The sequence below is a fragment of the Falco cherrug genome, chromosome 1, assembly GCF_023634085.1.
Source record: "Falco cherrug isolate bFalChe1 chromosome 1, bFalChe1.pri, whole genome shotgun sequence".
Taxonomy (NCBI): domain Eukaryota; kingdom Metazoa; phylum Chordata; class Aves; order Falconiformes; family Falconidae; genus Falco; species Falco cherrug.
Genome location: NC_073697.1, coordinates 104,611,909 through 104,624,566, shown reverse-complemented (window position 1 = coordinate 104,624,566; position 12,658 = coordinate 104,611,909). Strand labels below are relative to the sequence as shown.

The 12,658-nt window shown below is 43.1% G+C and overlaps 1 protein-coding gene across 1 annotated transcript in view; it reads right to left on the bottom strand.

The window, feature by feature from the left end:
- MYBBP1A (MYB binding protein 1a) overlaps positions 1-12,658 on the bottom strand; it is a 61,659-nt gene that overhangs the window by 42,383 nt on the left and 6,618 nt on the right. Inside the window, exons 9-20 of the mRNA XM_055714329.1 lie at positions 10,979-11,268; positions 9,936-10,043; positions 9,172-9,297; positions 8,215-8,418; positions 7,455-7,563; positions 6,962-7,049; positions 5,708-5,859; positions 4,897-4,986; positions 4,086-4,226; positions 3,196-3,360; positions 2,000-2,157; positions 1,042-1,176 (exon numbers count right to left, since the gene is read on the bottom strand). Coding sequence (XP_055570304.1) covers positions 1,042-1,176; positions 2,000-2,157; positions 3,196-3,360; positions 4,086-4,226; positions 4,897-4,986; positions 5,708-5,859; positions 6,962-7,049; positions 7,455-7,563; positions 8,215-8,418; positions 9,172-9,297; positions 9,936-10,043; positions 10,979-11,268 — 1,766 coding nt within the window. The remainder of the gene's footprint in view (positions 1-1,041; positions 1,177-1,999; positions 2,158-3,195; positions 3,361-4,085; positions 4,227-4,896; positions 4,987-5,707; positions 5,860-6,961; positions 7,050-7,454; positions 7,564-8,214; positions 8,419-9,171; positions 9,298-9,935; positions 10,044-10,978; positions 11,269-12,658) is intronic.

Here is a 12,658-nt window from a genome sequence, read left to right as displayed (position 1 = left end):
AGGAGGCTGCATCATTTCATTATCTGTCACTGCAGTCAGACATACCCCACTATCAGCCTGGTTTCCTCAAGCTCACGCTTTTCACTAACACTGCTTGACAATTTTTGTTTTTCCCCAGGATTTCCGAGCCTGCACAGCTCAGCCAGTGCTGCAGTACAGCCCTCCCACGCCAGGCTGCTATGTGCCTGGAGAACTCAGAGAGCTTGCAGACAGTCTGCTTGCTTTTTGAGAATCATCGTGTTAACTGGGCAGGGCTCCGCTCCAGACTGCCACTGCCAGGAGGCTGTCAGGGAGCCACACAGCACACACAGCCAGCCCTGTGTCACCAGGAAGTACCATGGTGTCTGCACAGCCACGAGCCTGGTGTGCTGCAGAGCCAACACTGCCCAACGGCACTGGGTTGACCATGCAACACAGTATCCACAGCGTACACCACTGTGTTCAGAAATCCCAGACGGAGTATGAAAGTCCTCGTGAAACTGCCTGCAAGTCACAAGAAAGCCTACTAGTACATGGCAGTCCCATTTACACCAGGCAACAGCAGGATTGCTCATGTTCCCCAACACACACATACAGCTTATCCTAATTCACCTGTATTCAGCAGCAAAGGAGTAAATACTGGTATGCAGTCAGGACTCATAATCACTATTATCCTCACTGTGCTCTCATGGAGACAGTAAACCACTGTACCTACAGAACAATCATTGCAGATTGCCTACAAATTACAGTCATCCCCGTACTTTATCACGCACTCCCCAAGGAAGCCTCAAGGAAGCACTTCCCATCACAATCTGCAGAACTGTACCAGACTATTTCTGTACCACGAAGCCCACAGCAGATGATCACTAAAAAATGGACATTTGCTTGAAAATGCTTCAGATTGCAAGGATGACTGGCTAGTCCTGACGTGATACACAGATGCTGGCACCTAGCCTGCATCGAGTCTCTCACTTCTCTGAACTGTTTGAACATGTAATATTATGCCTGCTTACAGACGAGCCCACAGCACCAAGCAGAGACGCTCCTTTCACCTATATTCACCTGAAATAATAGAGTGCCACTGAAGAGTCAGTGTGCTTGCAGGCTTTCTTCACAAGCCTCTCCACAAAAGCGTGCAAATCTTCTTGCAGGGCGTCCACTCTCTTGCAGTACTGCTTAGTTCGACACAATGAGTTCCTGAAAGAGCGTTAAAATCAAGCCCAAAGCCATTACCTACAGAAAGAGCTCTGGGGAACAGATGGCTACAAACCCTTATCACTGGGCTTAGGATGACACAAACAAAAATGGTGCTAGCTGTGGGCAGCAAAAGAGGTAGTCATTGCTGCGGCAAGAAGAGTGAGGAGACTTTACTGCTCTTCACCTTCCAAGCACCTATTTAGGCATTAGAGTCAACTTTCCTCCAGAACTCCCACAAAGAGGACTGGCTGCCTCAAACCCTGTTACTGCAGAACTGCTTCTCAACAGGGAATAGAAAGCAGCATTGAAAATGCTTTAGAGCAGTGCGGAGGACGTCCAGGAATGGCATACAGAAGACACATCATGATGACACATCTGTGTCTAGCTTGTATCATGCCTTACTTATGGCTGTGAACAGAGAAAATCTGCACTCTGCCTGTCTCAGTATTGCAAGTTTCGTTCCAGCCACAGCAGCAACTACTCTGTAAGCCCAGGGAGTTGCTGCATGGTCTGACTCAGAGGTCAGAGGCCCATGGAGATACGCAGTGACATGGCACTGTGCTTTCAATACCAATGTTTGTTCTTAAGGTTTCCACCTTAAGGTTTGACACTTGAAGTCCCTTAGTATAGAAAACCCATATCCTTATTTCTTTCCTGCAGGTTATAACTCAGCATTGTGTGGTGTTGGTAATCTAATTCTACACAATCTATAAGCATAGCAATTGTCTTCAGTCTTAGAAAGACCACTTTCTGGGATTCAACCAACACCACTGGTGTCTATCAGGAGCCATTGCCTATTATCTGGAGGACTAAGGATACTTACTTGAAGATATTGGCTGTTTTCTGGAGGAAGTCAATCTCCTGCTTGTCAGAGTCTGAGCTCATGCATTGTTCAATCACCCGAAGCAAGGGCTCAATGATGTCAAACACCAACGGGTTCTCTGATTGCTTAGTCAAGAACGCTTCAATCAGATCTAGCACCTGCAAACACAGTTACTGATGTGAAAACTAATGCAGACAGGGAAACACGACACATCTACACAGCTCCTTCAGAGTGGAGTGGGCTACATAACAGCTGTAGGGGCAGAAGAAAAGTATTTGCAGCTGAGCTCTGTATAACTTCTGCTATCATTCATAATGTTAGAGCATGAGAAACTGAAAATTAAAAATTTTTAACTGAAGATTAAAGGCTGTCTGTTGAATTCAGCTTTATTTTGTGCAGTGATACCATCTAGAAACAGCAGTTATGAGAATCACTGTCACCTGGCCAGACCTGTAGTCACTGTAACTTGGCACAGATCTCCATTAGCACCACTGACAGATAGCTTCCACCCCTGCAAGCCCCCCTGACTTCCAGACAGTGCATTAGTATAAAATCAGCCTCTTCTAGCACAGCATCAGAATGAAAATGCAGTAAAGCCAATTTCAAACTTCGCCTTGGCTAATCTGACGCCAGACTACAGGAGCCGCTGGAGCTGTCCCTGGATGCCAGAACGTCCTGGACAGTCCATGCTGACACCAGGTGGCCTAAAGTCAGTATTACAGCCTCAAACAACCAGGGAGGGGGTGTTACTTCTAATCCTCCTGATTTTACTAGTATAACAATCAAAAAATAGCTTACACTGCACAATTACGAGAGGGATTTTATGCATATCACACTAAGGCACATAAGGCCTGTCCAGTTTACAAAAACTAGCAGGTACCTACCTTTGGGTAGGTGTGGGGAGGATCTAATAAACTGAAGCATTTCAGATCAGCAAACAGAAACCACAGTTCACTTTCTGAAAGCACAGTCCTGCTTTTTGTTTTGAAGTAGGCCTGTGAAACCCCAGGCACTGATCACAATACTGCTGTGCCAGGTGTTGTACAAAGCCAGAGCAATTCAGTCCCAGCCTCCAGGAGCTTATGACATACAGACATGTCCAAGCTGTTCACTGTTAAGTAGCTCACGGCACGCAGTAGGCTATAACTAATGTGCTAGTAAGCCAGAGGTCTTCACACTGTACACTTATCTCCCACCTTAATCTTGAAATCCCTCCGTAGGATCTTCTCTTTCCGCATCTTGTCTTTCTCATCCTTCTTTGCCTGGATCCGTTTCTGCTGCTCCGCAAAAAGAGTTGAGATGTTCTTGTCAAGAGCCATCATAGCGTCATCATCCAGCTCTTCATCACTCTCATCTCCTCCCTTTGGTTTTTAGAATGCAAAAACAACATATCATCTCATGTACTTCAAAAAGACAGTGAGAACCACAGCTAAGAGCAGACCACAGTAGGGATGTAGCTACCTCTAGACCCAGAATAATAACATGGGGAGGGAAAAACAGATGTTCAGACCCATGAGAAATCTAGCTTGTATTTCCTATCAGGTAATCCTGGCTGCACAGTACTAACACGTAGAGCTACAGGATCAGGAAAGAGAAGAGGGAGGCTGAAGATTTGACACTGATTCCCTCAGTGCTGTTGCTCCTTCAGTAAAGAGGTTAATAAGTTGCCATGTCTGTAGCCTTTATAGGAATCATTAAACCACACTTCAACGCTGCTACAGGAAGTCTCCAGAGTGGCCTACAGGGATCACACTCCTCCACACAGGCCAGCCAATACAGGCACCATGTAGCAGTATCTCAGTGCTTCAGTTCACACCAACCTCATTTATTACAGGCAGGAATACAAGCTGTATCAGGTTAGACTGGACAAGCTAAAGCACTCAAGACATACTAACAATAAATAAAAGAACAAGTGACTTATTCCCACAGCATGCTTTGAAGATCCTGACCTCCTGCTGCAAATGTTATGCAAGGATGACTGCCAGGCTTACCACTGCATGGATTCAGACAGGATGTGAGTATTAGATAATCTCTCACCACCCCAAACCTCCTGGTATCTGTATCAAGGTAGGCAGTGAAAACGTACCAAAGTATTCCCTGCCTGGAGAACATTCATCAGCTGACTTCGAAAATCATCATCGACTTCTTCATTCTTTTCCTCATCTCCACTGTCATTCTCTTCCTCAGTGTCGCTTTCATCTGAGGACTCCTCACTTCCATCCTCATCCTAAGGAAGAAAAGTTCATCTTCTGACCCCACCATTCCTCAAGCCCTACTGAATTCTCACATACATCACTATTCAGAAATAAAAACTCAAGCCTCTCTTCAACCTACTGCCTTGCTTCCAGCCCTCAGATTCGAGTAAAGACACCTCAGATAATGAGATATCAGGTCTTCGCAAGAGCTAAAGGCAGAACATAATACAGACTTCTCTATCATATTAAATGAGTATCAAAAAGAAGCTTCAAAGTAACATCTGAAGTAACAGCCCCCATCGGACTCTCCTTTCTGCTGATACTTGTAATGCTTTGTGAATTGAATCTCTGCTGTTCTTAAAACCCAAGATTTTGAATTCAGATGGTTGTGCATTACAGCAACAATTGTTTCTGCAAAAAGGAGAGGCCTGTGCTAACTTCAGGATGCAGTCATCTCCTAAGTCATCTATTCAAACACCCATACCTCCAACAGCATGTTCCTTCAAGGCCAAGAGACTAATAAATATGCACTTCCAACAAGCCATTTGTGTGCTGCACTTTTAAAATAAGTCTTAATAGAGCAACATTCATTTAACTTAAGAGTAATGCAATTAAGTCTATTACCACAGTTCAGGAGAAAATTTATTTTTAAGCAGTGAAGTTCTGAAGAGTATCTGTCACCAGCAATGGCACATAAATTACCATGTCCTGTGCAGATTTCATCTTTTTGTCCGATTCTTCCATCACAACAACAGCACTTTCTTCATTCTGCTCCTGGTATGGGTCAAGAACCTGCAAAAAAGAACGACTTGTGGTTTTCCAGTGTTGCATTTTGTTTTGACACATTTCTTGTGTACAACAGACAGGAATTTCAGCACAGTAAGCCAGCTGAATAATGAAATAGTAAGTAAGGGCGCTGAACTTTCTGGCTTATAATATCTTGTTTATTAATATGCTAAGTTCTTCCTATAAGTGATAAAATAGGTGGAGAAAATTGAAGAGGTTGGTGCAATCACACATTTTAATTTGAATTTGTTAAAAATAATTAGGTTCATCATATAAAGTACCAGACAGCCCTTCTTTGCAATCCACATATTACTCTCTCAGAAGACACCACCTTACCCAGTAGTACGACCAATTCAGGTTTTCAGTGTCACTTATTTTTAGCACCTCTATGTTTAGGCTTTCTAGAAAAAAGAAGTTGTTACCATTTATACTCACATATAAAATCTACCAGCTATATAAACTGACTAGGAATTTCTTCAGCCTAAAACTACCAAAAAATAAAGCTTAAAGTTAGCAGATCTCAGGCTCCCATAAAAAAACAAGCAAAAACACCCCCAAAAAACCCAGAAAATCACTCTCTGTAAGCTACGTTTAAAATTCAGCAGCGCACGTTGTCATTTTCTAAATCAAAGAAGCTTTCATTTAATCCCAAAAGAGAGACATGCTTGTATATCCATTAGGGGCAAGACAGGCAAACAGTACAATGCCTTACTAGTGCCTCACTTACATCCAAGATCAACTGCAAAGCCCTCTTGGTCAGGTTAGGGCATATCCTTACAAACACGCTCTTGGAAATCCGACGTATGAGTAGGCTGCGCTGGGCAAGGAGGGAGAGAAGGATTTCCACCATCACCTCAACCCATCCTGGCTCTGCGTTGTCTGCACAGAACAAACAATGACAGGAAGGGGCAAAAACACTGCACTTGCACATCAACAAGAGACTAAAGAAAAATTCACCAAGGAAAAAAAGATAGTCCTTCTAGCTGACTATTAGAAGTACTCATTCAGCAACACAGACCAGAAATAATCAAGTGTGAAGCTAAAGACTGTAGCTGTACTGGAAGGCTACTAACCACATGGAGAAACATGCTTGAAATTGTCTTTAGGCCACTGCAAAGCCTTACCAGGTAACAAAACCTACTGTTCATTAAGTCACTACTTAAATTAGAAGTTCTGCAAATTATGTGACACCTATTTGGCCACCTTAAAGCAATCAACAGCTAGTCAGCAAAAGTATATACATTTTATAGTGCTTCAAATGACATCAGGAGTCACAGCATCCCATGGGAAGTGCCGACATTTGAAACCAGTCCAAGATTGGGAATCCTGATCCACATACAACCAACCCACCATAGAATTACAGCTTTTATTGTCACAGTACCCTCAAAATTACACAGAGATTTAAGGAGAACAAGACCACAGTTAGAGAGGAAGTCAAAAGACCAAGCCAGGCTCTTTCCTGGTCAATTCCCAACCCAGCTCACAGGCCCTAAACAAGGACTAGCCCAAATCAGCAAACAGGCTGTATATACACAGAGGACACATTTAGTTTGTCCAGAACTTGAGCTCTGAAAGCACCAAGTTTCAGGCCTGCTGGCTGTTAGGAGAGCCCACAGCTTTGCCTGGGCAGATACTACCACTTCAGTCATGCTCTTGGCCAGCACAGAACAAGGACTCAAAAAGAGCAGTTTCCCTTGGACACTGCTCATCTGAACAATGGCCAGCTCTAAAGCTCACCCATCCTTTATAAGGCACACAGGAAAACAACCCCCTGAGGATGCAGATAAGAGAGCTGGAGCAAGAGACAAGAGATTTAGAAAGACAGAAAAAGAGACTGAAGGAGAGGGGATTCTCCTGGGTAAGTACATCAAGCCAGAACAGATGCAGTTAAGAGTTCTTCACTAATGCAGAACTCTCGGCTTCTGTCTTTTGATAGACCATTAACAATCCCACTCCATTTCTTACTGTAGGAAGGACTCACCAGTCTGTTTCTTCTTAGGTTCTTTGCTGAATGCCCTCTCTGTGCAGTTCAGAAGGTCACTCAGAACATCCATTGTATCAGACTGATTCTGTTTGATCACAAGCAAACAGTAAACACCCTTCCCGAATTCCCCACTATTAACAGCAACCAAAGGAATATACACCAAATCTAAGGACCTCTCTAAATAGGTACAGAACTTAAAACCAGCTATTACAACCCATTTGCAGAAGAAAAATATTAAACTAAGTAAAAATTCCTCCACTCAGCAGCAAATCAAGGGCAAAACTAATGCTCAGGCCAAGCTTTGGCCCTGTAAGTCGATGTCTATGGTCAATGTAGGAATCACAGTTTACTGGCTGTCAGTTGCCCATTTTCAGAAGCCAGAAGCTGTGAAAGACTGAATCTCTGAACACAAAGAAACTCTCCAGCTCAGTGTTCGGAAAGCTCAGCTATTGGCCCATTCGACACCACTGAAATATGCTTGGGGTCTTACCTTGAAAAGATGAATGGCCATTAAAAGCAGAAGTTGCTGGAAAGAAACTACTTTGGCACTGTCTGATTTACTTTCCTTCTTCTGCAGTTTCTTCACAGTCTTAAGTGTTCTGAAGAAAGAAACCCTTTTGAGTCTTTCACAATTAAAACAACAAATCCTCTCTTGTGAACAAACTAAAAACACGACCAGACCAGATCTATTGTACCATTTTCTGTACTTAACATTTAATTTACTGAAATTGGACATACATATAGTACACGGTCTTAACCCACCGTATCTCACCATGCGTGGCTTATAAAAAACTCTGCACCTGGGCACAGGCTAGATTCCTAATACTACAGCCAAGGCATAAACCTTTATGGAAAATCAAGCTCAGAAAAGAGTACTGGAAAAGAGAAGTTAGTACAGGCATTATTAAGAGAAAAGATTAGCAGAGTTACAATCATGCTTGAGAGAGGGGCTACAAGCAAAACCAGAAAAGGACGTGGCCACCTACACACAGTTAACACACAGAAGGAACAGGAAGAAAGGAACGGGGTGATGAGAAACAGAAAAGCATCCTGAAACCCAGTCACAGGTGCAGGATACTTAAAGGGAAGAAATAAAACTGCCACTGCCCGTGAAACGGCTCTGTCACAGCAGCCAGAACAACAGCAGGAAGATGAGAAAATACAATCTCTCTTTTACTGGCCCAAAGAGAGACTAGGGCTTTTCCACCTTCCTCATCTCAACCCAGCACCCAGCTTCCCAAACCTCTCACCTCTCCCAGGCATCTTGCTGTGCCTTGGTAAAAGGCTTCACAGCTTTGACATGCTCACTGGAGAGCAGTTTGTCGGCATACTCAACAAGGAGAAAGATCCACAGCTTCCCATCTGCAGTCACACCATGGATGTGCTTCTCCCTCAAGGCTGCAGCCTTTGCTGTATCCCCCAGAACAGTCAAGGTGTTTAAAGTCTGAAGTAACCTGCAAAGAAAACCAGCCAGCATGTTACTGTCAGAGGAACCAGATGGCCGTCTCACACTTTCCAAAATAACGCCCACTAGTAGAACTAGTCTCATCCCAGAGCTCTGGTCACTCATTGCAACCCAGATTTACAGGGCCTAAGTTTCAGCCCAGGAATATATCCAAGCACAGCTATGTATAGCTCATTGTCTTGGTGTCCCCAAGGACTCTGACTGTTATTCTCAGTTGTTTCCCATTCTGTGTCCCACCAAGTCCTCTGCTTTCCCTCTACTGAGGTTGGAGCACCAGCTTTGGCAAACACCTAAAAACATCTATTATTACCAGCTCCATCTGCCTTAGTACAGAGAGTACTGTGGAGCCACCAGCAGCTCGCGTGCAGAGAGCACACAAAGCCAAGAACAACCCACACAACCCACCACACTCTCTTGGGTCCGTCCACTTCTAGTTTACAACAGAGGCAGTGGAAATCTTACAAAAAAAAGCAGTCTGAACTCAACTCTACACCTATCTGATCATCACACACATACACAGCAGGTTTGCCATGCAAAACTATGTCTTTATTGGACAAAATTTAAGGATCTTTGGAAAATCTGTCTAGGATCTCCTTAAAAAAAGCCATTCCCTGGTCCTGGAATCAAACAAATACTCCACCAGCAGCTCACAATCCCAAACCTGACATTCCCAGGCTGACCTTATCCTCAGGAAAAAAACCCAGAAATTTCCAAGCTTAAAGCACTTAAGCAGAATTTTTACCCAAAGAAGTAGTTTTCCACCATGGAATGAGCCTGTTCATCTAGGGGCTCTGATAGAAGGACATTTGTCTCACATATTTGGGAAGTCTTTTTCTTAGCCTCAAAGAAAGCATGGAAGAAGCAAAACCTAGAATGGACAGAAACAAGAACAAAATTCAAAGACAGACTGGTCATAACAAAGTAAAAATAGCCCACATATGCAAACCAAATAGTGCCACATATTCACCAAATCTTTATTCAAGGATGTCCAAGCACTGAAAAAGGTCACTATTTAAAATAAGACCCTTTCCTCAAGGTATATAGGGTAAAGAAGAGAAAAGGATGCTCAGGACTTCACAGAAGTGCCAGAACTTGAGACCACACAATACAACACTCAGACTGTCAGGTTTGAGTCCAATTCCCCAATTAAACTGGCAGATAAATTCTTACTAAGATTTGATCAGATAAATACTTATTAAGGTCTGATGCAAAGATTACAAGTAATATCTTCAAGCAGTCTAGGTAACCAGGAGCCTAAAATTTACTGAAAACAAATGGGACTAGGATGATTTTAAGTGCCTGAACTACTTATGGCAAAGAGTTCGTCCAAGTTTGCAGAAAGTATTTTTAAAACAAGACCTAGTCTCCTAAACAATTTATGTTATGGAATATTTCTACTACTGAACTTGCCTAGTGTCATGGGGACAGCTTACTTGCAATATTGCTACAGAGCTAAAGAGAATTCTGCCAAGCACATGTGGCATTATGTCTTTAAATCATTCTCACCTGGAAATATCCATCACAAGGCTCTCTTCTTTTTTCACTGGACTTTCAATGAGGTTAGCGAGTCGGTGGGTGATCCATTTTCTTAATCGAGCAATCTTACGCTGTGCTCTTTCAATAGGAAAGTGGACAGAATCAGTAGTTTGAACACAAACCCAAAACAAGCACAAACCACATGATCCACTGTAGCAAGATGTGACTTTCAGGTATTTAGAGGCTTTACGCTAAAGATGGCAAAGTAATCAAAGTAAGAAAGCAAAAGGTGCATAATAAGAGATAGAATCTTTCCAAGTTTGCTTTTTACTATGTAAAAGACAGTCTGTTTACCCTACAGAGGTACTGCAGCTTAGCAAAAAGCACTTCAAGAACTGCAGTAGTCAGTAGAGTGAGGTTATAGGTGCACAAGTAACACAAAGACATACTGTTTTAACAGCTCACATCTTTGGAAGAGGCCCCCACAAGCAACCCAGTACCCACAGCACCAAGTAGTGGGTATTCAGCAAGCACCAGCACCAAGGATGATAGAACTTTTTCTTGGGAAGTTTTCCTATCTGGAATTTGCTAAAAATGCCTATCAAGGATATAAGTATTTACAGACTACTCCTGAGACATGGAAGTGGGTGCTTTGCTGCAGGCCAAAGAGACAAGAGCACTCACACCAGTTTAATAGTCAGATAAAAGGGATGCACAATTCCCTCAAAGACCTGAGAGTCTGCAGTGAAAAAGAAAGCCACTGGACATTTTTGCTAAAGGAGCTGTCAGGGCTGGAAAAACAAGAGAAAAGTTTCTTTGGTGATCTTGTCCGCTTTGGTCAGGCTGGCTGGTTCTCATCGTGTTTGATCCCATTTGCAGAATTTAATTTTGTCCCAGCAAGAGTCAGATGATGCTGGGGCTAAACCTTCTGGGACAGAGGAAATAGAATAGGTGACAATTGTCAACTCATGGCAAGGGAACCAGCAAACATTGGCTGTCCAAACCAGACTTCACACCGGTAGCCACTCTAACCACAGAACAGAAAGAGGAAGATGCATCACCTATACACTCACATGTTTACATTTTCCTGGTTCTGTTTTTGCCGGTTACTTGAGAAATCTAAACAACAGTCGAAGTCTGGCCTGAGGAACATGCCTTTGAGCCAGTCAACGTATTTTTGCAATGCCACTGGTTGCAGGTGTCTGACTGCCCTGGAAGAGCTGGACAACACTGGATAGCCTTGATTGGTGAGACTGGAGAAGCCGATCACCACTGCCAGCTGCCTCTCCACGTCGTCACAGCTGTTTAGAAATTCATCTATATATCTCTCCATCTCTGGAGCAAACTTAAATCGGTCTGGAAGCTGAAAAACAGAGTCAAACAAGCAGGTTAGAAACCTCACAGTGAGTATACCGAGTGTCTTTGTAGTACAAATCACTTTACAGATTTGACTGCAGTAAGTAAAGTCACATGCCTGAACATTTATCATAAAGCATATGGTAGGTCATCAATTAAACCTCACGGTCTTCCTCACATAGGAGCAACCACTGTAAGAACCACAAAACCCTGTCACATACCAGCTTCAACCCTTTAATTTGCACCTTGCCAAACAGTCAGGCTTTGGCAGGCTAGACCACAGGCTGACCAGGTGCAGCTAAGCTCCTATACTGATCAGCTCTCATTTTGAGTGAAAGTCCAGTGTCTTTCTCACATCATCTGCCTTAGACTTTCCTCCCTTGATTTGGAAACTCCTCCACACCAATTCCAATCTCATCCAGCAACCCTGGAGCCTGCTGACCTACAGTGGGTAGAACAAATCCCACTTCCTCTCCCTGGTGTCTCAGAAGTGTTGAGGCACTCTGAAAGGAGGGTGAGTTAACACATTAACCTAAAAAACATATCCTGGGGTGTTGCTGTTTCATGTTGAGTCCTGTCTTCAGTCCTGACACTGATCCAGGAGGCATACTGCTGGCGGGCTGCTGGCTTTGGAGCACTGTCCAGCAGCATGCAGACCACCAGGACATGTCCCATCTCACCATATATCCCATTTCCTTATGTTCTTTCATGGCCCAAATGTTCAACCCCACTCATTTCTTCCGGAAAAAAACAAAAGCATAACTTGGAGGGCAAGCTGGCTTAGTTCCAAAAATGAAATGCAACTTTCATAAATTAATAAAACAATTTGATTAGTATACTGCACGGTCAAGTGACCTCGCAGGAACAGAAACAGTAACGAAAGTCCAGGAAATACTGCTCTTCTAAATAAAGGGGCTATAAATTCCAAATTAACTACAAATCCATCCAATTATAACATAAGTACCCCTGCAAGAAATTCACACAAAACACAACTTAAAAAGCTCCTACTTCCACTGTTTGAGAACTCAATACTCATGCATCACTATGAAAACCGGGATAAAACCTCAAGGAGAGACTGCTGTAAAGTAGGCTAATAACACACAACAGGGTTTTCATCAATCATCTCTCAACAAAAGCAAATCAAGTACATTTGGTCCCTGCTGAAAAAAGTGGATTCAGGAAGTTAACTGTCAGTAAATATCAGACCCAAAGTCTAGTTCCATCTCCAACAACAACCAAAATCCCATTAAAAACGTACAAGAGAACAGTATTTGCTTTCCAAAACAAACAACCCGTGTCAAGTAACAAAACAAACCCACAGAAACAACAACAAGTTCAAAGCAAGATATCTTTTACTTCCTCATCATCAACAATATTAGGAGTTTCTCTTTCCATCT